At 38.3% G+C, this 26878-nt stretch overlaps 3 protein-coding genes across 3 annotated transcripts; all 3 read right to left on the bottom strand.

The window, feature by feature from the left end:
- Nucleotides 1-1903: 1903 nt before the first annotated feature.
- On the bottom strand, nucleotides 1904-2851 carry LOC134496380 (olfactory receptor 6B1-like). Its single transcript, XM_063302112.1, has one exon. The coding sequence runs from the start codon at nucleotides 2849-2851 to the stop codon at nucleotides 1904-1906; it is 948 nt and encodes a 315-aa protein (XP_063158182.1).
- A 5723-nt stretch (nucleotides 2852-8574) lies between these two features.
- Nucleotides 8575-13752, bottom strand: LOC134496379 (olfactory receptor 5G9-like). The gene is made up of 2 exons (XM_063302111.1): nucleotides 13678-13752; nucleotides 8575-9534 (listed from the first exon to the last, which is right to left on the bottom strand). Exons 1-2 carry the CDS (start codon nucleotides 13750-13752, stop codon nucleotides 8575-8577), a joined length of 1035 nt encoding a protein of 344 aa, XP_063158181.1.
- Nucleotides 13753-17316: 3564 nt separating this feature from the next.
- LOC134496378 (olfactory receptor 11A1-like) lies at nucleotides 17317-18282 on the bottom strand. The gene has a single exon (XM_063302110.1). The coding sequence runs from the start codon at nucleotides 18280-18282 to the stop codon at nucleotides 17317-17319; it is 966 nt and encodes a 321-aa protein (XP_063158180.1).
- Between the last annotated feature and the right edge of the window lie 8596 nt (nucleotides 18283-26878).

Genomic DNA, 26878 nt, shown 5'->3' with positions numbered 1-26878 from the left:
ATGGAAGTGTCTACGGATGAACGCCGGCTCTTTGGCTTTGAAATGGAGATGAGCACCTCCCCCTAGAGTCGGACACAACTGGACTTAATGTCAAGGGAAACCTTTACCTTTACCATAAGACCATTATAAAAAGGTGAGAAGGGAATTTAGCATTTTACTTTTGTACTCAATAGTATAACTGCATGTTACTATAGGACTACTGTACTATAGGAATGATATGTAGAAAAACATGTGAGAGATCACATTTTACCATGATTCTGCTAAGGGAGAGAGCTAGGTAGATATATAGTAAAGGTAAAGGTTTCCCTTGATGTAAAGTCCAGTCGTGTCCGACTCTAGGGGGCGGTGCTCATCTCTGTTTCTAAGCCTTAGAGCCGGCGTTGTCATAGACACTTCCAGGTCATGTGGCCAGCATGACAACTCGGAACGCCGTTACCTTCCCGCCGAAGTGGTACCTATTGATCTACTCACATTTGCATGTTTTCGAACTGCTAGGTAAGCAGTAGATATATACCAGAATGGTTATTTACCGGGCTAAACACCATATTAATTAAATCTATTGACTTTCTGGATACTGTCTGTCTAGCTGTATTGTGAGTCCTTCCTCACAACCAAATTAGCTGCTTGAGGAAGAGGAATAAGAAGGGGATGATGTCATGAGAGCTTCCCTGAGTGTGCCATCCTTATAGAGATAAATTTGAAAACTGAAGTTGAAAGATTATGGCATAAACCAGTCATGGTGGCCCTGGTGGTTATCAGCATGCTGGGTGCCATACCAACAAACCTTGGATGGCACTTAGAAAATCTGCACGTTGAGAAAATTTCCATCTGTCAATTACAAAAGGCCACACTGCTTGGATCCACATGTATACTACACCAATACATGATGGCATCTTAGGTTCTTGGGAAGAACTCAATGCGAATGAAGGCCAATACCAGCTAAAGAACTGGCAGCTGTGATTTCATGTTGTTGTATATATAATAATAATAGCAATGACTTCAATATTATTTATCTATCTGATTTTAACGGGCCTCATATATTCAAAGTGTTGTATTTATCTTGAGATACCAGAACAGTACATAAAATAATTTAACAAGTCTTCTTCTAAAAAGAAGAAAATTACAGCAGGAAAGTCATAGATGAATGAATGAATATTTTTTATTACAGTCTTGGACCAGCCTTTACAATAAAAGAAAATAGTTTAATCCAACAATTGGTTGTCAAGAAATGGGAACATGATAAAAACATGAAACAATGTATCTAATTAAAGTTTTGTGCAATTGTATAACTTGATAAAAATATTTGGCCTCCTGGTGTGTGAATGTAGAGTCAGCATCCCTTAAAAAGAAATAAACATGAAATCTATCAGTATGAACCTCCAATTTAGAGAAGATTGGGGAGATCACAGCATGTCTTGGGGGATCATAAAAAGGCCACTATATGAGGAGATGGGCAAGAGTTTCTGCCTCTCTGGATCCACAAGGGCAAAGTCTCTGTAAATAGGGAGTGCCATGAAATCTTCCTGCCAACAGATAAAATTTTGATCTGCCAATAAATATAATAGAGTGTCAGTGGTCATCCTACCCTCCTGGAATCTCATTCCAAATTTAAGGCACAAGTGCAATACTTATAAATGACAATTATAGATGAACCTCCACTTATTATTTTAAAGCAGGTTGGTGCAAGGAGATGTGATTTCAAGCATCCTATTCTCCTGAAGTAATCCTATACTGAAATCAACCCTACATTATTTCCTATTCAGTTAGTATAATGGCTTAAAAGTGCTTAACTGCAGAACCCAAATCACATGAAATGTCCTGCTGATTTAATATAACAATATGATTTTAATAATATAATGAGAACAACTTTCATCCCTTTAAGTGAAATAAGAATTCAATGAACTCATATCCAGGTTGTATGTTTGCCAGCTACCCTTGCCAGGGCTCTCCTCACCTGTTTGTTCCTCAGGCTATATATGAGGGGGTTGACCAGAGGTGTTAAGATTGTATAAAAGACAGAGAAGACTTTGTTCAGTTCTTTCAGTTCATTGCTGTCTTGCAAAAGATAGACAACTGTGAGGCTGCCATAGAAGATAGTCACTACAATGAGGTGAGAAGAGCAGGTAGAAAAGGCCTTTTGCCTCCCAGTGATGGAGGGAATTCCAAGAATGGTAGCAATGATGTAAGCATATGAGACTATGGTTAAAAGGAACGGTGGTAGGGTGGAGATAGAAGTTAGGATAGCTGACACAAGTTTGACCTGACTTGCATCCCTGCACGCCAGGTTCATCATTGGAATGAAATCACAGAAGAAATGTTCTATCAGATTGTGGCCACAGAAACTTAACTTCAGTATAAATGTTAACAGTATGGTGTCTATCACAAAACTGCCAATCCAGGATCCAGCCACCAACTGGAGGCATATTTTGAAATTCATAAGTGTGGAATAATGCAGGGGTCTACATATTGCCAAGTAACGATCATAAGACATTGCTGCCAGGAGATAACATTCTGTGACAGCTAAGAAAACAAAAGCCCATAACTGCAGAATGCAACCATTCACAGATACAGTGTAGTTTTCATTCAGTAGGCTGGCTAATATTCTGGGGAGAATGGTTGAGCTGTAGCAGGTCTCTAAGCAAGACAAGTTGCCTAGGAAAAAGTACATTGGGGTGTGGAGGTGCTGGTCTGTCACAATTAGGGCAATAATGAGAAGGTTCCCAGCCATAGTCATGATATAGATTATTAGAAACAGCATAAACAGAAGAATGTGTAGCTCTTTCAGGTCTCCAAAGCCATGAAGGATGAATTCCATAATAACAGTTTCATTTCTCCCTCCTAATTTCTTCATTATTGCATGATATACTTCTAATAGAAAGGATAATATCAATCAACACTCATGTAATGCCCAAATCACTTGAGCATTCACTCAATGACAGTTCACAAGCTTTTGCTAAATAAACTGTTTAATGAAGCAAAGTGTCTGATACAAAGCAAAAGTTGTGAATTAAATTTCCCGTGTGTTCTACAGTTTAAAATCACAAGCCTTTAGTCCCCCACCCCCAAGCTCCCTGCATCGGTATGCCCCCCAGTGCCAGCAGATGGCTTGAATGGTTTCTGCCCACTGACCTTGGGCAAAGTGCACCTAACCCAAACAATATAATTCACACAGCAATCTCTCTCCTCCTCCCTGCTGGTGACTTGCAACCTGCTGACACAGGTTTCTGGGTTTCTTCAAGATGTACACAAGGTCGATCAATTATTAATCTTTGATCGGGAAGTGCAACAACTAATTTGCTCTGTCTCTTTGTCCATGTATTTCCCACTTGCAAAGAAATCTGACCAGTAAAAGCCCAATTACTGCTGAAAATCTTAAAATAAAGGTCAAATAGTTAATGTTCCTCTAAGCATCTCTAAATATTTTGATAAATTATATTAACTTGATGGCAAGGCTAATGAAGGTTATACAGTGTATCTTAAGATATGTACTGTATTTCATTGTATGCATAAAGCTGCATCCCCAGATCACTGATCTTTTAGATCTTTTGCCTCTAACAAAAGTCTCACTGAATTTTAAAGCATGGAGATTTATTAAAAGAGATTATTTGTCCACTAAAGAGGTAGATTGAGGTGAATAAATGAAAGTCAGTCAATGTCATGTAATCTACTGAAGTCCTTAGAACAACTCAGTAAGATATCAACCCTTTCCTTCTTTTAACAATTGTACTTATTGCAGAATGTACATAAAGAATATAACAATGTTACATAAACAGTTAAAGGGTGTGGCCTCCTTGGCCTCCTTTGCATGTAGCTGCTACAGTGAGTCAGCCTTTATGCCACTAAAGTGGGAATAATAGAATTATGTGAATTGGCTGTGATCGCCGTTCATTTTTCAGAGGCTAGTTATTTTACCTTATGGAGTAAAGGCAAGACTGATTCAATTCAGTCTGCCACTTTAGTTTACTCACAGGGGCTTATGAGCACGTAGTGTGCTTGGGCAGAAGTCTTTGTTATTATGCAGATCTAGGTGAAGCAGCTGTTCCTTTCTGGTGTTTAGAAGCAGGGTATTCATTTTCTTTGAAAAGGCATTTTCATCAAAAGCCTTGACAAAGAAAAGTACCTCCACAAAGCTCTGTACATCTTGAATAATCTTGTATCCAACATAGGCAGGTAATTCTTACCTGAAATCCAGAGGGGTAGAAAACTGAAAAATACTCACCTCTGATTTGTAGTTTCAATTCAGGAGTATTCTAACATTAAAAACTATAAGCCTATTTGCATTGGCTCTTCAATTTATCTTTCAAATCATGTTCCTTAGACAGAATTGTTGAGGCTTATCTGTCATTCTTAAGGATCCATAAAGTTAATAATGGATATCTCTTTGTTTTAAGCTTGGAGCTTCTTATTTAAGTATAATCACTAGACAATATTTTAGAACATTTACATCTTAATTAAGCACAGGGGAGATGTTGAAGATGAGTTTTGTTAAAAATAGTATTGTAAAGGCCTTCTGATATTCTGTTTCCAGAAAATGTTTTTGGACTAAGTCAATATAATATAAACTTGGTTGCAAAGACTGCTGGGGGATGTACTCACTAAGGAAGAAATTCATCAGGCAGAGCACCTTCCCTCCAAGGTCACACCTAGAGTAGAATCAGTCATGAATAATTCAAGATGTCCCCATTCCAAGTTTGCATGTGTGTCAGACTGCCTGATCAAATGTTCCCAGAACATGTTTATTGGACTCACATCCATCAACATAAAACCCATGTCAGCAGACTGTGAGTTGCCAGCAGGGAGCAGGGCTTTGACTGGAGTGTGAATTATTTTGTTTGGGTTAGATACCTCTGCCCAAGGTTAATGGCCAGCATACTGGTCAAGCCATCTGCTGGTACGGGGAGGTGCATGCTTTGGAGGATAGTAAAGGGAGGAGATTTAGATGTTTGTGTCATTTTAAACTGAAGAACTCATGGGAAATGCCATTCACAACTTTTACCTTATATCGGACACTTCGCTTCATTAAACAGTTAAATAAGCAAAAGCCTCTAGACTGTCACTGAGTGAATGCTGGAGCATTCTGGTCATTACAATGTGGTTTCCCACACCATTAGTTGATGCTTAGGATCCTTTCAAACATTAGTTCAGTTGAGGACTACTAATATAATTGTCCTGCATTATTTACAGTTTATGGACTGATCTGAAAATACAATACAGCCCAAGCTATTGGCAAGATAAAGGTATATGCAAAGGAAATATATATGTTCTTTGATGCCCTGAAAGGCTTCTGTATGCTTATATAGAATTGTGTCATATTTTTCCTTCACTTTTCACTTTTCATCAGCCATCTGCTTGGCAATTATTCCCTCAGTCCTCCTTGGTTTCAACTGTCCAGAGAGAATCTCTCCATGTGGTTACTCAGGGTTGACACTGATTTGATGGCACTTAAATCATTTAGTCAAGTCAATTGACAAATTCCTGACACTTCTTAACCACAATCAGAACTGTGTGAAGAACTGCTTGAGACAAGTTTCACTAATGCAGTAAGAAAATCAATCAATCAATATTTTATTATGGCCACAGACCAGAATTCAGTAAGAAAATGCTGTGGCCTTAAATGGACATAGCTATCTAGTGTACTATTAAAATGCTGTGAGTTTGTGTCTTTGATTTGGGGGAGGGAGCATTGTTTGCTGGCAGTGCACAAAATTTAATGAGCTACTCCAAGATGTCTATCTCCTGCCTAATCTCTGGAATTCAGTGCACAGAAGTATTCATTTATAAAGTGGCAAAACTGCTTTGTCAGCATAATCATCATGAGGCTTGTTGACATAATATAGACTGATGTCCACCTTGTCCTGAATTTGCAAGATCCCACTTAGAAAATTAGGTATGTCCACTGAGCAAGTTCCACCTGTACTCTAAACAGGATTATGTGTGTGTTTGTGTGTGTATACCCTTTTTATCCATTTAAAGTGTTCACTAACATCATTTCTGAGTTTATGATTGCCATCAGCAAAAGGTGAGAAATAAGAAGTGAGTTGAGGAATGTGAGAAAAGAGGTCCAAAGAGATTTCAAAAAGCAGTGATGAGAGATTTAAATCATCCTCCCAGCCTGTGTTGAAATTAGAAGGGAAGGAAAGAGAAAGTCAAGTGTTGAGAGTAAAGGGTCTGTATGATCCATATGAATGAGTATGTGGAAGAAAATGTGTTGGGGGAGGCTATTCTTTTGGTTGGAAAGTAAAACACTCATTTGACTTTTCCATTTCTGTACATGTGAGTGCATTTGTCCAGGACATGTCTTTCACCACCAGCATGTTTGCCCAGCCTATCTTCCATTGGCATAAGTGGGCCCAAGGTCCTAATATTGGGGTTTTAAAAACAAAGACCAGCATTTTAATTAGCCCCCCCCCCAAAAAAAAACCCACTGTAACTGGGACAGAATTGTTTCATGACACTTGAAATGGTTAGCCGCAGTAGATTTCCCAGTGCTGCATCCTATATGTATTGTAGTTTCCACTCAAATTTCCAGGTAGCTTGACATAGTACATTAGCATACAGTAATACAGTATATTAGAATAAGACATCTAGAATGTAATCTGAGCACATCAAACTTGGGCTGAATGAAGATGATTAGCCAAAGCCATAAAAAAACATTCTTGATTACTAGTTTCTCTCATGTTTCCACTGGAAACATAGAATCAAGAAATATCCCCAGAATCAATACCTTTTAAAATACCTTTTCAATAAAAGTTTAGCCTTGACTAAAACATTATTTGTTTGTTTGTTTGTTTCAATTTAAATGGCCACCCATCTCATCATAGTGACGCTTAGTGACTAACAGCAGTTAAAACCCAGCATAGTACTCATTGTACCAATAAATATATAATGGCAATTGAGATAAAAACACAAACACCCGTCAACTTAACCATCCCATGGGCTCTGCCCATGTTCTGATGGCCATAGCATAACCATGTCTTCAAGGTCTTACAAAAGGACAACAGGGTCAAGGCCAATCTAATCTCCAGGGGATAATTTTCCAAAGAGCAGGTACCACAACAGAAGAGGCTTTCTTCCTGGATCTCACCAGATGGCAGTTCTTAATAGATGGGACCTGTAGTATGCCTCATCAGTCAGATCTGATGGGATCAATAGACACAATCAGGGAGAGTGATCCCTCAAACAACCTGGCCCCATGACAAGAACAGCTTTATAGTTGACTACCAGCACCTTGAATTGATCCCAGAAGCATACAAGCAACCAACATAGCTTGTGCAGCAGAGATGTAATATGTGCAGATCAAGGAGCACTCATAAAATAGGCTAAGAAATTCTGGGATCAAATATGTGGTATTATTCAAAAAATTCTTAAAGTAGATACACAGTCAAAACCAGAACTGTTTCTCTTGGGTTTGATGGATAAACAGCTTGAGAAGCAGCATGGGACTTTGCTTTTATACACGATAACAGCAGCAAGACTTTTAAACACACAAAGATGGAAAGATTCACAAATCCCCACAATGGGAGAATGGATGGTTAAATTAATGGAACTGGCACAAATGGCCAAGTTAACAGCGCTGATAAGAGAAAATACTGTGCCTGGATTTGTTTCTACTTGGAAACCACTTTTGGATTATTTGCTTGTATCTGAAAAAAACAAGGTTTTGATTTTGGGTTTTGATGATTAAATGGTTTGATTTTATAGAAATAATATTATTAAAAGTTTAATTAATGGTAAGCGATTACATTTGTATAATATGCATTTATATCTGTGTTGGAGAAGGTTGGAAGTCATTTTTCTTCTTTGTTTTCTATCTAATTCTGCACTTTTATAGTTTCCATTTTTATTTAGTTTTGTATTCTATCTTTTCTGTATCCTATATTTTGTATTTTAACTATACTTTGAAAATAAATAAAGTTCTGTTAAAAAAAGAAATTAATAGTTGTTGTTTTTTTAAAGGGAGCACTCATAACTGCCTATGTCACTGTGCTCCCATGCTGATGCTGCCTATCTAATGAAGAGAGACCATTTTGCTCATGCTGTTGCTTCCTGAAGTAGGAAGACTGGCCATTATAATCTCATACTGATCCTGCTTCAAAATGAGATATAGATCATTGTGCCCTTATTCCACCTGATCAATAGACAGTGCCCACTATAATTTCATGTTCTTAAGGTGAAAAACTGCTAATTATGACTTGCAAGCATGCAACAACATTAACAAACAACTTGATCAAGAATGCCATCAAAGTCACAGTGCTTATTCTTAAAAATAAATAAATGAATAAATAAAAATGGTCAAATCTCCATCTGCCTTACTATGAAAGGATAATTTCTTGATTAAATTTAGTTTCTCGAGCAAAACATTTAGTAATATACAAACACTCTGCAATACTTACAAAGATTTACACCCATATTTATTAGTAATTCTTACATTACCCTGACAAAGCAAACCAAAGTACAGGGGTCCCCAAAAAGAGAGATTCATTTCCAGTATCAATAGAATTCAGCTCAAAGACATTCCTTCTTCAAGAGGGAAAAAAACTGTTTTCATTTGTTTAAAAAAATAATAGAAATATTTCATTGAATATTTCTGCTCTTTCCATATTTGACAACTGCTTTCTTCAAGACTTCCTTTACCTCTTTGTTTCTCAAACTGTATATGAGGGGATTGACCAGAGGTGTTAGGATGGTGTAAAAGACAGAGAAGACTTTGTTCAGCTCTTGTAGTTCCAAGGTACCTGACAAAAGATACACAATAGTGATGGTTCCATAAAAAATGGTCACTACAATGAGGTGAGAAGAACAGGTAGAAAAAGCCTTTTGCCTCCCTCTGGTGGATGAGATTCCCAAAATGGCATGAATAATGAATGCATATGATACTATGGTTATACTGAACGGTGGCAGGGTACATATGGAGGTCAGGATAAATGAGAGAATTTTTATCAGATATACATTGCTACAGGCAATATTTACAATTGGAATGAAATCACAAAAGAAATGATCAATCACACTGTGTTCACAGAAGGTTAACTGCAATATAAATGTTAACATGATCATGTTCATTATAAAACTGCTGAAGAAAGATCCAGCCACTAGCTGGAGGCAAAATTTAGTATTCATGAAAAATGTGTAATGTAGGGGTCGGCAAATTGCCACGTAACGATCGTAAGACATTACTGTCAGAAGGTAACATTCTGCAACTATGAGGAAACCAAAGATCCATAATTGTAGAATACAAGCATTTACTGAAATGTGATGATTGTCAGTTAAAAAACTGACTAACATTCTTGGGATGATGTTGGAGCTGTAGCAGATTTCCAAAAAAGATAGATGTCCAAGGAAAAAGTACATGGGGGTATGCAACTGGTGATCAGTCACAACTAGGACAACAATGAGAAGATTCCCAGCCATAGTCAAAATGTAAATCATAAGAAAGAACAGAAAGAGAAGAATCTGTATATCTTGGAGGCTTCTGAAGTCTAAAAGTATAAATCCTGTGGTGTTTATTTGAATTTTCCCCTCCAGTTTCTTCACAGCCTTTTTTCATCTACTGAAAAAGATAATACAGTTGTTTATATTACATCAGTATTTCTCATTCTGTGATTTCATCTCTAAATTAAGTCACATATCCAGGATGGATGGATAGATGGAGCAAAGTTCTCATGCTGCATATTGTTATCATAGTCAAAATGCTAGGGGGAGGGGGAGGGGGAGGGAGAGGGGGAGGATTATTTAAGATTTCCCATTTTTGTTTGTAAATGAAAAGGCAATGGTTCAAATTATACCCAGAGAATTTCTACATCAAATATAAATATCACATTGTTTTAACTGTATGCAAGTTTAAATTTCTTACACTGGTATTCTGAAAGCATGAAATACAAATGAGATTTGTCAGAGCTAGAAATTATCCGAAAGAATAGTGTCTTTCTATTTCAATCTGGATAAAGTTATAGGTTCATTAGGACTGCTATTTGGTTCATGATTACCTAAAAGCAAAAAGGATGTCCAGCTTAGTGACACTACCATGAACACTGACTGGATGAGAAAGCCACATCTGTCCCCCTCCCCCCAAACATTAAAGATTTTTTAAAAATTGACCCCTGATAAATAGTCACCATAGTAGTATCCCTTTTCTATTACAATAGAAAAACTGTAATCATTCTCTACTATCACAGTAGAGAAACAACATCACCATTTGGAATTCAAGGAAATAGAAATTTGGAATGCTTACCTCTATAAAGAATACCCAAGGATTAAAAGTATATCTGCAAAAGACTTTTTATTCCTAATCAGTATATGCTATTTAAGATAAAGTTTCCTCAGTCATGCTCCTAAATTAGTCATGATAATGGCTAATTCTCCTTCATGTCCATGGCTTCTTATATGTGTTCTGTAACTGGAAAGGAAGGAAGGAAGGAAGGAAGGAAGGAAGGAAGGAAGGAAGGAAGGAAGGAAGGAAGGAAGGAAGACTCAAGTCTCCTCCTATTTAAACTCTTGGGATATATTTAACCTGGGAGACAATTAATCTAAGAGGCCATATTATCCCAAGGTAATTACTTCAATAATGAAAAATAAAACACAAATGAAAACTAGTGATATTTTAACAAGGTGTATCTTGAATTAATAGGTCTGCCTTTTGAATGAGTGCTCATCTCAACCCATAAAGGCTAAATAATATGGAACAACTTTTTATATATATAAAATTTCCTTTACCTGCCTATGTATGTGCTCCAGCCGCCTGAATCACCTACTGATTTTGTTCATTTTTTTTCAAAGTGGTGCTTTCAGAACTATAGTTATATTACTATTTTCTAACTATTCGCTCTATTTATGTGCAAATATTCTAACATTTGTTATATAATTATAGATAAAATGTTAAATAACTTTGCAGGTCCTCAAAAACTAACACAATGATTCTAGAACCTTTCATGGATCTATCATTAACAAATCATCAGTTAGGAGTGGCCCAGGCATTTTTCCACTGATGAGCTTTTTAACATGGTAAGAAATCTTAATCTCTGTTTAATCCATAAGTTTGGTGCCAAAGCTGATGAATTTTAGCACAACTGCTGTTATGAATCTTTTTTTAAAAAGTCCAGAACAGTGTAGGAGATCAATGTTTAGATGAGAAACTTCCTGCTAAATTCTCTGGCACGAAGCATATACTGTATGTTTGGTAGTTTGCAGAAGAACCTCAAATGGAAGAAGGAAGCTGCTGAAATTCCAAGGAAAGAGTTGTTGTTGTTGTTGTTTTTATATTGTTATTGTTATATTTCCTGATATCTCATTTAAAGCTACAAACTCCTTGAAGGAAATTCCATCTTCAATAGAAGTCACTCCCATCTTGAAGCAAAGCAGGGTGGCCATTCCACTATGACCTTTAGAAGCAGGTATCCCTTTGTGGCATCTTTTCAAGTGGGTGCTTCAACAATAGTTTGAAGTAAACTTGCATGGCCCTATTTTTCATATTTTGGCTAAACTGTGTGACTTTCTATCTTACTGTAAGAGAGGTGAGAAATAGCAGTATTATGGGATACAATGGTTGATATGTTTTTAAGGAGAGTAATTATGTGCAATAATGATTCAATAATTCTATGATATACTAATGGTCTATGTAATGTGATTGGTATGTTTGAAAAGGAAGGAAGGGAGGGAGGGAGGGAGGAAGTTTGCAGTCTCTGGTTTATTTATGATTTACTCCATGTAGCTAGGAGTGATATACATGAAATTTCCTTTTAGTCCTCCATTCAATTATAAACCTAGACTTTCATTTATTTATGCCATTTTTATTGTCTATTGTTAGTATTTATTATTATTTAAAAGATTTATATGGCCACCCAACTCAAAAACATGCAACTCTGGGCAGCATAGAGCAATAAAAAACAGAATTACAGGAAACCAAAACACATTTAAACAGCAACTGAACAAACAGTAGGGGCACATAAACATGTACTACAGCTCTTGAGACAAACTTATCTAATATCATTGCCTCCATACCTAAGATGGAAAAAATACAGAAATACCCACAATGGAGGAGTCAATTGTGAAGGACCTGAGGTGCAGACTGTACAGAGGGGCCTCAGAGGCAGTCCAACATATAGTGGCAGGGTGTAAGATGCAGGCAGGAACAGCATACACTGCACAGTCAAGTAGCTGGCATTGTGTACAGGAACATCTGCATAGTGTATGGGCTAGACCCTCCCAAGTCCAGATCAGAGATTCCACAGAAGGTTGTGGAGAATGTCAGGGCTAAGATCCTGCGGGACTTCCAGATCCAGACAGATCGGCAAGTACTGGCCAATCAACCAGACATTGTGGTAGTAGACAAGGACCAAAAGACAGCAGTGGTGATAGATGTAGTGGTGCTAAGTGACAGCAACATCAGGAAGAAGGAGTATGAGAAGCTGGAGAAGAACCAGGGCTTGAAGGAGGAATTAGATAGGATGTGGTAAGTGAAGGCCAAAGTGGTCCCAGTGGTGATAGGAGCACTCAGGAGCACTGTGACTCCTAAGTTGGGAGAATGGCTCCAGAAGATCCTAAGAACAACATAAGAGCTCTCTGTCCAGAAAAGTGCAATGCTAGGAACAGCTAAGAACCTGCACAGAACCTTCAGGAGGTCTTCAGAGTTAGGAAAACAGTAGGTAAAGGTTTCCCTTGACATTAAGTCCAGTTGTGTCCGACTCTAGGGGGCGGTGCTCATCTCTGTTTCAAAGCCAAAGAGCTGGCATTTGTCCGTAGACACTTCCGTGGTCATGTGGCCAGCATGACTGAACAGAATGCCGTTACCTGCCCGCCGAAGCAGTACCTATTAATCTACTCACATTTGCATGTTTTCAAACTGCTAGGTTGGCAGGAGCTGGGACTAGCAACAGGAGCTCACTCCATCACACGGATTCGAACCACCAACCTTCTGATCAGCAAGCTCAGCAGCTCAGTGGTTTAACCCACAGCGCCACCGCGTCCCTTCAGGAAACTAGTAGCTAAGCTAAATTAACAAGTGTCATAGCGTTGAGGGCAGTTCACAGAGAAAAAAAAATGTTTCAATACAATGTTTCAGGTATCATAAAAGTAACTGAAATACAACCATTTCCACCAAAGAAATAATTATAATTGTTAGGCTTCCCTGACCAGGACTTGGTAGTAAATCACAGCTCTGTTGATACTTTTCAACTTAGCCTGATTTTCACTTGCCTTGGTGAAAGACATCCCAAGACATCCCTTTTCTGGATTAGAAGTTTGGTGCAGACAGTAATTAAGCCAAATACAACACTTGACTGTCCATAGCCAGGGCATTGATGAAGTGACATATATAGTCTCAGAGTTCAAACTCAAGGCTTCTTCCTTCTTTTTTCCTGAATTAACAGATACTTGGCATGGTGCTTGGTCAGCCTGAAATCTAGCAATTGTTGTAAGGATACATAACTTATCTCTAAACTGGGAATGGGCTGGTTCCCATCCTGTCAGCTTCAACCTTCACACCACTCCCTTCTCCATGCTCCCTATCCCTGCTTCCACTGAGTCTAAAAGTACAAGGTGCTTCCACCTCCTTCTGGTTATCAGTAGTTGAAGGGGGTTGGTCCAGCCTTTGATCCTGGTAAGGGAAATCCCTCCATGTCTGAATTGTCCACTTCTCCCTTTCTTGATTAGGAGCAGCAGGACGGAGGGCACTTCCTGTCCTACTTTTTTACCCCAAACTCCTCCCATTTCAGAACTCTCCTTCTTATTCTCAGATGGGTCAGCTCCCCCCACCCCCATCCTCAGCAGAATCAGAATTCCTGGCAGGTTTTGTGCAACAGTCGGGCAGCTTCATCTTGGCTCAGTGCCGCAAACTGAAATATTGAAGGAGTTGGTCTGTGTGGACAGCATCTGCCAACACAAAACACACACACTATAGAGCTGGAAGAATTTAATGATTTCTTTGTCATGAACGTGAGATAGCAGGAGTTTCCATTTATTACTGCCATTTATGCCATTTCCCATCTGATTTGGATTATGAAAATCTAGATCTTGTTTTCTTTTGGAAAATTTGCCATTAATTACTGCCTTTCCTTCTCCGTCTTACCCCATGCTAAAATTCTAAGCATTTAACACATCGATCTCGCTGCTGGGGTTCACCAAAAGGTTTCGTTAATTCATCAGAACATTTACTGTATACAAGAGTGGCTCCCCTCTCAGAAGATATGCATAGATTTATTTTCCCAATGTCTCATTCACTAGTAATGACAATACAGAAGATATTCTGCAACACATGGTTAGTTGTTGTTATGGTTAGTTTATTTTTATTTTATTTATTTATTTTCTATCCCGCCTTTATTATTTTTACAAATACTTCAAGGTGGCTAACATACCTAAGGCTCCTTCCTCCTCCTATTTTCCCCACAACAACAACCCTGTGAGGTGAGTTGGCCTGGAGAGAGGGACTGGCCAAGGTCACCCAGCCGGCTTTCATGCCTAAGGTGGGACTAGAACTCTCAGTCTCCTGGTTTCTAGCCCAGCACCTTAACCACTAGACCAAACTGGCTCTGATTGGTTTACAACTCATGACCACCCTAGGTATAACAGAACAACATGCTGTTTGGTCTTGCGCCATGTGCCTGACTGTTCCAATGTTTGCATCCATTGTTGCTGTAATTGTATCAATCCATCGCATTGAAGGTCTTCCTCTTTTCTGCTGGCCCTCGACTTTACCAAACATGATGTCCTTTTCAAGCAACCGGTCTTTCCTGTTGATGTACCCAAAATATGAGAGTCTAAGCCTAGTTATCTTCGCCTCTAGGGAACATTCTGATTGTATTTCTTCTAAAACTGATTTGTTTGTTCTTCTGGCAGTCCATGGTATTTTCAATAATCTTTGCCAACACCACAATTCAAATGCATCAGTTCTTCTTCTATTTTCCTTTTCTAATGTCCAACTTTCACAGGCATATATGGCAACTGAGAAGACCATGGTGTGAATCAGATGCAGCTTTGTTTTTAAACTGACTTCTTTACTTCTGGAAACTTTAGATAGTCTTTGATGGTAGATTTTCCCAGTGCGATACATTGTTTGATTTCTTGATTACTACTTCCCTTGGCACTGATTGTTGATCCAAGTAAAACGAAATTGTTGACGACTTCAATTTCTTCTCCATTTATTGTGACATTGTTTATTGATCCATTTGTGAGAAACTTCGTCTTCTTCACATTCAGGTGTAGTCTGTATTGCTGACTACAGTCTTTGATCTTCATCAGCAAGTACTTCAAGTCTTCTTCATTTCCAGCAAGCAAAGTTGTATCATCTGTATATTGCAGGTTGTTAATGAGTCTTCCACCAATTCTGATACCCCATTCCTCTTCAAACATTCCTGCTTCTAGAATTATCTGTTCAGCATACATACTGAATAAGTAGGGTGAAAGTATACAGCTGTTTTCTGTTCTAACAACTGCCTCTTGATCCATGTAAAGGTTCTGCATGAGTACAATTAAGTGCTCTGTAATTCCCATTCTTCGTAATATTAGCCATAACTTGTTATGGTCCACATAGCCAAACATCTTTGCGTAATCAATGAAACAGAGGTAAACATCTTTCTGGTATTCTTTACCTTCAGCCAAGATCCACCCAACATCATCTGGAATAAAATATCTTTGGGTTTAAAAAACGCTTATATTTCTGCTTTAATAACAATGTTGCATAAAATGAGTAGTTAGAATCAAACTGATTTTTAGTGCTTACTCTAAATAAGAGCAGTGGATTTCATGTTTCCTGTTCTATTTATTAATTAGGAAGATGTGAATTTGATTTTAATAAAATTGAGTTAGATCTCCAAACTGGAATGATACATTATTCAAATCTTCCAGTTAATTAGGATTATAAAATCAGATTGAATTGATCCAAGGATTAGATAGATTGGTTTTGTCTATGTGCACATGTATCCCCCCCCCCCCTAAATAAAGCTACTCAGACAATGGGATTCAGAAATGGGATTTGGGGTGGTTTGCACAATCCTGCTATTAACTGGGCTTTATTGCTTTCCTTTTATTCTCTTAAAGCTTTTTAAATGATTTATGTAATTTTGTAATCAGTTCTGAGAATTTTGGTTATTAGGCAGTTTAAAAAATACAATAAATAAAATGAAATATTGCAATCCAAAACTAATACTCTATATTTCTCTAGTTTTTGGACTCCAACTAATGATTATGAGCTCTGAAGTTATGGGATATAAAGTAGCTAGGAATTTATTATTTATTTGGATTTATATTAGATTTGTACATATGTGACAGTAGTATTATGAGTAGTTCCACCCTAACAAACTGTAATTTTGTATTATTAAAAAATCTGCTTCAATTATTAGAGGTTAATGTAACAGATATGTCCTAAGTAAAATCAGCTGTTGGAAGGATGATCCTCCCACTCCGTAAAATGTGTATTATTCTGTGCCTGCCATTACAAACACACAAATATTCCCTCTCTCTCTTTCCCTCTCTGATTTCATTATTTACCATACATAAACATTTATGTATGCTTATGAAAATGATGCAAAGATGTTTCATGACACAGTTCTAAATTTTGCTGGATATTTTATAATCACTCATATTTCAGCCATTTCTTTCCAGTCCTATATAATGCAAAGTACTAGTTATGGCATTTCCCATCCTGCTTTGGTGATCTAAAAGAGTAACATGATCAGTGGAATTAATGGTCATTGAGAACTCCAGGGAATGAATAGAATTGCATACAGCCTGATATTCAGCTGCTGATCATTGAAACTGTTTTAATGTGGCACAATTCTAGGCCTGTGTTTCTCAACCTCGGCAACTTTAAGATGTGTGGACTTCAACTCCCAGAATTCCCCAGCCAGCCTGCTGGGGGGTTGGAGTTGAAATCCACACATCTTAAAGTTGCCAAGGTTGAGAAACACTGGCCTAGGCATTTCTGTTGAAGCTCCAATTTATTGTCTATCTCTTTGAAATCCCACCTGGCAAGGTCTAAGCTTTTCCTGTTGAAAAGTGTTGCTTATGGCTCTGAAGAACACCCAGCTCTTAAATCCCATCCTGCTTAAATGATTCAAAAGGATGGTGTTATCAACAGTGTTAGCAACTCCAGGAGAAAGAAAATAATGTATTATGGAAATTTTATAATTACATTTACATGCATTTCATCCTTTCATTAATGAGCTCAAATTTGAGTATATGAGGCTTCCTATCCAATCTAAACTACCTTTGTTGAAAAAAATTAGCATTTTGTAGATGATTTTTCTGGTTCTTAGAAAATATCATCACATTGTCCACCAAGCAGTCTAAAATCCAAACTGTTCATCACATGATTTGAAGTCAAGCATTTCAAAGCACTTTTATGAAGTCTGCACATTTGTAAATTGTTCTCCTCAGAGCTTCCTTCACTTCTTTGTTCCTCAAACTATATATAAGAGGATTCACCAAGGGTGTAAGGATAGTATAAAAGATGGAGAAAACTTTGTCAATTTCTCGCAGTTCATTAGTATCTGGCAAAATGTACACAATGGTGAGAGTCCCATAGAAGATGGCCACCACAATGAGATGAGAAGAACAGGTAGCAAAGGTCTTTTTTCTCCCACTTCTTGTTGGGATTCTGAGAACACTTCTAATAATGTAGCTATAAGATGCTATTATTGAAAGCAATGGTGGCAATGTACAGACAGAGGTCAACCCAACTGCTAAAAGTATTACCTGAGCACCATTATTACAAGCTAATTCTACTACTGAAGTGAATTCACAATAGAAATGTTCAATAATGTTATGGCCACAAAATGTTAACTGCAAAATAAAACATATCAAAGTTACATCTATCACTAAACTACTAAAGAAAGATCCAAATACTAGCTGAAGGCAAACTCTCAAATTCATAATAACTGAATAATGTAGAGGTCTACAAATTGCCAAATAGCGATCATAAGACATTACTGCCAGGAGACAGCATTCTGTTGTTATAAATAATCCAAAAGTACCTAACTGCAAAATGCAGCCATGAACAGAAACATGTTGCTTCTCCATTAAGAAAATGGAGAGCATCTGGGGGATGATTGTAGAGCTGTAGCAGATTTCCAGGAATGACAGATTGCCTAGGAAGAAATACATTGGGGTGTGCAAATTCTGATCAGTTACAACTAACAAAATAATTAGGAGGTTCCCAGTCATAGTCATGATATAAATAATCAGAAAAACCACAAAGAGAAGACTCTGAAACTCCTTGAGGTCTCCAAAGCCAAGAAGAACAAATTCTGTGATGATAGTTTCATTTTTCCATTCTTGTTTCTGTATCTTTTCCATACCTTTAAGGAGGGGGAAGAAAAACAAGAAGATCCAGCTTTGATGTGCATTCCCTTGAGTATCCAGAGTGAAATTAGTAAAAAAGCTAGTAGCTACTGAATGCTTTCTCCTTTATGGCTTTTTGGTAGGGAAGAAATGAGTGGAGAGGAAGGAGACGTATTATGCCATCCCTAATGCACTGACTCAGTGGAATTCATTCCTTCATGCACACAAACACACACCTTACCCATCCCTGCTTTACCACAAATGCTGTGGTGTGTTTTACAGGGAAACCTGCAAGCCTACATTATGACATGGGCTCACCAAAGAGCTTTTGATGTTTGAAATGGAAGACAACCTGACACTATTAAGTTCTCCATCCATCCACATAGAGGGCAACAGAGCTAGAAGTTTTGAAGTCACCACAAATCAACCCATAAACGTTGCTTAGTATATAGCACATTGCCTGAGATGTGAGAAAATCTCACTGGATTCATTTAAAATATATATATATAAACCTTAAAGTTCATTTTCCTTCATAAACTGGATGAAAAAAGAGATTTCAAAAAGAATCAAAAGTAGAGGAAAACAGATTTGAGTGTCTGTGTATTCAGAAAGAGGGTTTTGAGTTATCAGATCTCAAAAATCTTTGTATCCATCCCTGCTTTCCACAAAAATTGTAGCATTGCTCCTCTTTTTTTTTTTAAATGGTTCTTCCTCTTTAACAGCTACATGGCAGTTACTGCTTTGTTAATGGCCATCCACATTGCATAACTGGAGAAGATGCTGATGCTGGGGCAAGTGGAAGGCAAAAGCTAGAGGGGCTGCCCGAGGGCAAGATGGACAGATGATATTCTAGAGGTGATGGATTCGACCTTGGGGGAGCTGGGGGTGGTGATAACCAACAGGAATCTCTGGTGTGGGGTGATCCATGAAGTCACCAAGAGTCAGAAGTGACTGAATGAATGAACAACAGCAGCTCTCACCTGTCCTTTCACCACTCCCTCCTTTCTTTGTCCTTACCTATATCCCATGCATCTGCTGAACGGAACAGTGATTTCTGAAAGCTTATACAATAATAAATATGTTCATTTTGAGATTCCACAGGACTTGTTTCTCTACAAAATGCAAATATGGGTGCATTTCTGTAATCCTGACATTTGTATCCAACCATATGACAAAGCTGAAGGGCTGAGGTAACAAAATCTGCTTTGATTTAAGACACAGTGGGTGCAAATATGCTTATCTAAAATCCAAGGCATCAGGTAACACAGCATGCTCACCTGCGGTCCCTAGCTTTTACGCAGGAACATTCAAAGAATGCTAATCCAGAACATTCTGTGTGGAAAGGATTTTTGGCTTGTAATCAGATTACTGTTATGTGGGGGGTAAGATAAAGCTTTCTTAAATTATACATGTTGATTTGTTGCAATGAAAGTAAATTCCCTTCATTCCCAAAGCTTCTTATCAGGGCTGTGAAAGAAAGCAGGGAGCAGCAGACACTAAATCCTTCTAATTAATCTCTTGGGATATATTTGAGCTATGTCAGTGTATTATAGATGTAGTCATAGCTCGTTATGCAAGATTTACTAAAAACAAAATACAAAACAATCAGTTTGTATAATATCTTAACCAAATTAATACAGAATATACAGCATATTGATGGAATCCTCAACTGTCAGTCAGTTGCCATGGCGTTCAGGTACTTGACCCATAACTTAGTCTGTCACAGCAAAAATAATAATTCTTTGAGAGATTCTTGGGATATCCAAACAGTCCATTAGTGTTCATTTACACTAATATGCATAGGGACATTCCCAACAATCATATTATACTCCGCTTCATCAGTACCCTGGAAGAACATGCAACTTTTTTTTTTACTTTGTTTTACTTTGTTCAGATTTCAATCCCTTTGTTTTATAGTTCAGATAGATCTTTGGAGAAAGGATGAACCTGAGTGCCTAAGTTTAGAAGTACTGATTCATCATTTCTTAATTATAACTGACTAAAATCTGAACCAAAGTGAGCTTCAAATCCACTTCAAAAATTTCCCAAATAACATCCCAAGGCTGGAAGTCTTGCAATGGTTCTGTTCCTTCCTTAGCAGGTGGTTCCAATCTGTGTTGGTGGGGGAGGAAAGGTCTGCCCAGTGTTCCCTAACCTGTGGAGTGCCACAGGGACCAGTGTTTCTTTTCTGCATTTTATCATCTATATGAAACCACTGGGAGGGGCCATTCATTTATTCAGGGTGCATTATCATCAATATGGTGATGATACTCAAATTGTACATCACTACCATAGGCTGTGAGGGATTCTTTCCTGGGGGTGGGAGACTAGGCTGAAGCTGCATAACAAAGCAGGCAAGTAAAGCAGAGAGGATTCTTGTCTAAAGACCCCTGCAGGGAAGTAGACAGGAAGGAGACAGAGGAAAAAGAATGTCACCTGAACCAGACAAAGACTTCAAAAGAGCCTGAGCCAATGGATCCCACTGAAGGAGATAAAAAGGCCTGTAAATGGATCCCATTGAAGGAGATCAAAGGAAACTGACACCCTAATCCCATCAACAAAGCAAGTATTTTAGGGGATAAAAGGGGTCCAAGAGACCACTCACTCCTTGAGTCCTTTTTGGATCCAGACCTGGTGGCTTCTGTCCCTCTAGCTAGTGCCTGGTAGCCTAGTTGGGAGGACATAGGTAAATGTGGATGATTGTGTGTGTGTGTGTATGTCTGTGCACATTTGAGGAAGAGCAAAATGTACCTTTTTTGCTATTACTTTAATAGTAATAATGTAAATTTTTGCTATTACTTTAAATTCACTGGGTCTGTGTGCATTTCAAAGAACCTGTTGCACCTCAGTGTTTGGCTGGAAGTATTTGTGTGTGTCCCTAATTATAAGCTGAACCTTGGGAGCAGCTTGTGTGGTGTATGTAACAGGGGCTGGAGGCTATCAGGATCTGTGTGGGAGAGAACGACTGAAGTTGAATCCTGACAAGTCAAAACTGCTGCTGATACATTGGGATCCTCTCTTGTTGCCCCCAAAGTTATTCTTTTACAGGCAAGAGCTGCACATCAGGAAACAGGTTCTCAGCTTGGTGGTTCTTCTTGACTCATGGCTCAACAGGTGGCAACAGTAGCCAGAGGGGACTACGTCCAACTCCGGTTTGGTAAAACATTTGACATCTGTTGTCAAATGTTTAGCAACCTACTAATTCAAGAAAACTAGCAACAGTTAACTTTCAATACATCAGTACAATCTGAATGTAGCATGGATGAGGAGGAAAAAAAAGATCAATTTCTGACAAATTATTTTATTTCCCTCATCACTGAAATATTTCCATAGTATTCTGAGGCATATATCTTTAATTATACTCTGATGGCAACTTATGAGCTGGTGCCAACATTTTAACAATTAGTTAATTCATCATTTTGAGCAGGAAAAACAAAAATTGTAGGACAAGATTTCAAATAAGTTACAAGGAAAACATTCCAGTCATTGTTGATGAAATCTATGTTCTTTATTCTTTGTTGTTGTTTATTCATTCTGTCGCTTCCGACTCTTCATGACTTCATGGACCAGCCCATGCCAGAGCTTCCTGTCGGTCGTCAACACCCCCAGCTCCCCCAGGGACGAGTCCGTCACCTCTAGAATATCATCCATCCACCTTGCCCTTGATCGGCCCCTCTTCCTTTTGCCTTCCACTTTCCCTAGCATCAGCATCTTCTCCAGGGTGTCCTGTCTTCTCATTATGTGGCCAAAGTATTTCAGTTTTGCCTTTAATATCATTCCCTCAAGTGAGCAGTCTGGCTTTATTTCCTGGAGGATGGACTGGTTTGATCCTCTTTCAGTCCAAGGCACTCTCAGAATTTTCCTCCAACACCACAGTTCAAAAGCATCGATCTTCCTTCTCTCAGCCTTCCTTATGGTCCAGCTCTCGCAGCCATATGTTACTACTGGGAATACCATTGCTTTAACTACGTGGACCTTTGTTGTCAGTGTGATGTCTCTGCTCTTAACTATTTTATTGAGATTTGTCATTGCTCTTCTCCCAAGGATTAAACATCTTCTGATTTCCTGACTGCAGTCAGCATCTGCAGTAATCTTTGCACCTAGAAATACGAAGTCTTTCACTGCCTCTACAGCTCAGAGAGCTGGCCCTCTCTTTGCCAGTTATCAGTCAAGCTGGTTGCCATAATCTTGGTTTTTTTGAGGTTTAGCTGCAAGCCAGCTTTTGCACTTTCTTCTTTCACCTTCATCATAAGGCTCCTCAGTTCCTCTTCGCTTTCAGCCATCAAAGTGGTATCATCTGCATATCTGAGATTGTTAATGTTTCTTCCAGCGATTTTAACTCCAGCCTTAGCCCAACAATTCTCAACTTCCGAGATTTAAAGTAGGTTTACACAGTTTTGAAATAAATAAAACTGTCAATGTTTTCCTGGGTGGATGAGTTTTCTGCACTTACCTTCTAATTGGTGGGATTTAAGCACAGTATCCAATGATATATTAGCTTGCAAAGTGGTTTCTAAGTTAGAGATCCTAATGTGCATAGAATAGCATAAGCACCCTAAGAGTAAAATTGGGCTTTGGGTGTACTTGTGGTGCACTGGCCAAATATGCCCCAGACTGACTAGTATTATATTATTTCCATCAACAGGGAATGCTACATGGAACACAGATATGTCAGACTGGTAATGTAGTCTACATCTTTTCTATCTTATTATAAGACATTATTTGAAAACCTCAATTGATTAAAAATGTTATAGGCAGCACAGGTCAATATTATGGGCCCATTTAGTGATGACCATGGCATATGGAACATTACTTACATACTTATTTCCTAGGAATGTAAGAAATGCAAATAGAATTTCTGACAAAGTATTTTATTTCATTAGTCAATGAAAGAAGTGAAACAAAATAGGTAAGTTGTTTGTGAAACTAAGCAAAAGTAGAAAAAGAGAATAATTTTGAATGAACATGGTCTGATCTTGAGGAATAGAGTTGATGAATACGTGTAGAGAAATGAAAAATAAACTGTGGTCCTTCTGCAAACCCAAATGTAACTGGAACAAACTAAATGTTTCATTGATAATAAATTCTTAACACTGAAAGAGCAGAGAAAAGCACATATTAAGTACAGGATCAAACCTCAGGAAGCAGGACAATGATAAGAATATAATATGAAAGAAATAGCAAAAGATGTACATTGTCAAAGTAGTCATTCCCTTCAGCCTAAACAGGACTAAGCTTGAAACAGCCTCCATTGCACGGTGCCATAAGTAGCCAACTTGAAATCACAGGAATTAGAATTTAAAATCACAGATTTATATTAGTTCATGGGTTACTAATACAACACTGCAAAGCTTTAACACTAAGTTATTATTAGAGCTTACCATAAAGAATGGTATTCATTACTATTAGTAAGACTAGAGAGGCTATAATATGGCTATTCAAAGGAAGAGGGTATCAAAAATGAATAAAACAAAACAAAAAGAATAAAAGTAGTCAGCAGACCAAACAATCTAGACTATAAGGTTAGGCTACAAATACAAACCTGAGAGTAATTTCACGAAATGACAAAAACAGTAAATGTTGTGTATACCTTCATATTGAACCTGTTGGCAAGATATTTTTTTCTTCTGCTCTCCCTAGATTTGTGGTATTTACTGTAGTTATTAGGGACGCGGTGGCGCTGCGGGTTAAACCGCTGAGCTGTCGATCGGAAGGTCGGCGGTTCGAAACCGCGCGGCGGGGTGAGCTCCCGTTGTTAATCCCAGCTCCTGCTCACCTAGCAGTTCGAAAACATGCAAATGTGAGTAGATCAATAGGTACCGCTTCGGCGGGAAGGTAACGGCGTTCCGAGTCGTCATGCTGGCCACATGACCCGGAAGTGTCTATGACAACGCCGGCTCCAAGGCTTAGAAACGGAGATGAGCACCGCCCCCTAGAGTCGGATTCGACTGGACTTTACGTCAAGGAACTCTAGTTATTCTTTGTCAGCTTTCCATCTTTCATATCTAATTTTAATTCATGAAATCAACTGCTGCATTATACTCTGTGAGCCAAGATTAGTATGCTTTTGCTACACTAAATAAATATCCAAACTAGCATAACAGAAATGGGGCTGGGAAGGGAAGGGGTGGGGAACTCTGAATAAATGATTCAGTATCGGTCAGAAAGAAACTGAACTTCAAGGTAAAACCAGGTTGGAGACTTGGCAGGTTGAAGTGCCATCCATTGATCTGTTCAAAACACACTTCACGTATCCCTAGAAACCTCCATTTATCTCTAACCACAGTAAAAGAACAACAAACTCTATAAGCAGCAAAGCCACATGACATAAAAACCATTAATAATCCAGTCATCCGAGGTCAAACCCTGGGAGAAGAATGTAATTGCTCTTCAACATTAAAGTTCAAAATAACAAGGCAGTGGTATTTTACCACAACAAGCATTGAAATATGTCAGACTACCTTCAAAAACCATAGAAATCATACAGCTGACTTTGTATTAAGGAACATGCACTGTTAGAAATATGGTTGCAGTTACTAGAATAGTTTACATTAGTACTGGAAATTAGCTAAAATTAAAAAAAAATGTTTGGGAAAAAATGAATGTTATATTTCATAAAAAGGTTAAAACTATTTCCCTGATAAGAGACAGGGGGAATTTCCTGTTGATAGGTCAAGCTCTATAAAACTCCCATAGTCGGTTTGAATAATGCATGAAAACAGCTACAAAATCCAGCATTCCTTGAAATAGTGCTATGGTGAATCACTGCTTCCTCTTGTGACCAGTGAAAATGCAACTCCCCCTTGAAAAAATAGCTCAAAATCTGACATTTTTAACTTTATGAAGTGAATATAATTTCTTTGGGGTCAATGCTTAGTGTGGTCTTTGGGGCCCTTTGCCATTTCAAATATAGAAAAGTTTTGTTTTCAACAGTTGATGTGCTTAATTAGGTTTTGGCGAGTCATCAGCACTATATAGCAAAGCAATTTGTACAAAAAACAATCCTTGCTATGGTTCTGTTTGTGAAAGCAGTGTTTTAGTTAGATAATAAGGCATTTCCTGAGTGTTTGTTGATCTGTGCCATGTATTATTCTGTATAACTCACTTTTTCCCTCCTCTCCATTAGGGGTTCAAATTCAAGGGAAAAAAAAAGCTGTTGGCCCTCTTCAGTACTGAACTTTTTAATAGTAGCTGAACTTTTTAACAGCTTGAAATTCCACCACTACAAAGGGTCTTTGTCTAAGTCAATCAGATGTTGGGGATGTTGGAGTTCCCAGCAAATCAGCATGCCTCATCAGCATATAAATGAGTTCACTCTAGGATGCAAATTCTCTATGTGCAAGGAAGCTGTTTGTTGTCCCTCCCACATTCCTTTGACTCTTTTCCTCCTTTTTCACCACCTGGGAAGGAAGGAACCATGTGGCTGTATGTTCCTTGCAACTTGGGCCACATGCTTGAGCCTAGAGCCATCAGCTTTCCCCTTTTTGCACACAGCTCTTGGCAGCAATGAGGGCTAAGAGTTAATTCAGTTTAGGGAACAGAAGAAAGAAAGAAACATCTCTCTTTTTTTTTTTTTTACTGATGCTGGATGTCATTGAACCAAATAAATCAGTAAGACTTTTTTACTTACTTTTGAACCTACAGTACTTTGTCTAAGTGTGCAGTTTTTTATGCTTGGGCAGGCTAAGTGTGTAAGATTAATAACCTATATTTCTCTAACATGCTCATTAAAGCTATTTTAGATAATATTCTTTTTCTGTGCACATCTTTCACTGTGTTAAGGTCTGCTCCATTCAGCGGTCCTAGCTGTCCATTAATGGCTTCAGCGGATATACTGTATGGCAAAGTAATGTAATATGTCATCTTTGCAACTGTTGGTCTCATTTTATGGATGATGCACCCCTTCTTTTAGCTTCCTTAGATATTTCTACATTGCACTGGTCCAAGACTGGAATCTTTATATCCCCAGCATTGTTTTTCCTTGGCTACTGAATAATAAATTTTCAGCTCAGCTACAGAGTGTGTGGAATAACCAAGAAGACAGTGTTCTAATAGTCCTGCCAGGTCATCTGGGTGGTCTGTTTCTCATGGTGAGAATTCTTGCTTCTCCCCACCTCCCATGGCCTTATTTTTCTCTGTTCCTGTTAATACACTATAGTGTTCTGGTACAATTTCACTAATTGGCAGGCTGTGGTGGGTGGGATGGAAGTTTTATAGTTTCCCTTCACAGTTGCCATGAAAACAAATTCAGGATGAGCTAAACACAAGAAAATGGAGTGGGGAGCAGTGGCTGGGTGCCTCTTTTGGCATTCCCATATTGGTTGGGCTGAGGGAGTGCGGATAATTCATCCAGAGATCTTTGTGGTTTGAAAGCAATGACAGCAAAGGACAATTGGAAGTTGATGTTAATTGATGTCTGAAGGTTTATGGAATGGGAATGGTAGCTATGAAGAAGTTCCATTTATTGTCCTCCGTATGGGCTGAATTAACTGATAGTTGGATGCTGTTTATACCCATGTAGGTGCCATCTAAACTGTAGAACTTGAGAAATTTGTATCTCGTGGGGAGCCTAGCTAGACAGGAAAGGCTCTGTACTACAAATGTTTGTCAT

Source organism: Candoia aspera, chromosome 4 (genome assembly GCF_035149785.1).
Source record: "Candoia aspera isolate rCanAsp1 chromosome 4, rCanAsp1.hap2, whole genome shotgun sequence".
NCBI classification, from domain to species: Eukaryota; Metazoa; Chordata; class Lepidosauria; order Squamata; family Boidae; genus Candoia; species Candoia aspera.
This window is presented reverse-complemented; position numbering and strand designations above follow the sequence as displayed.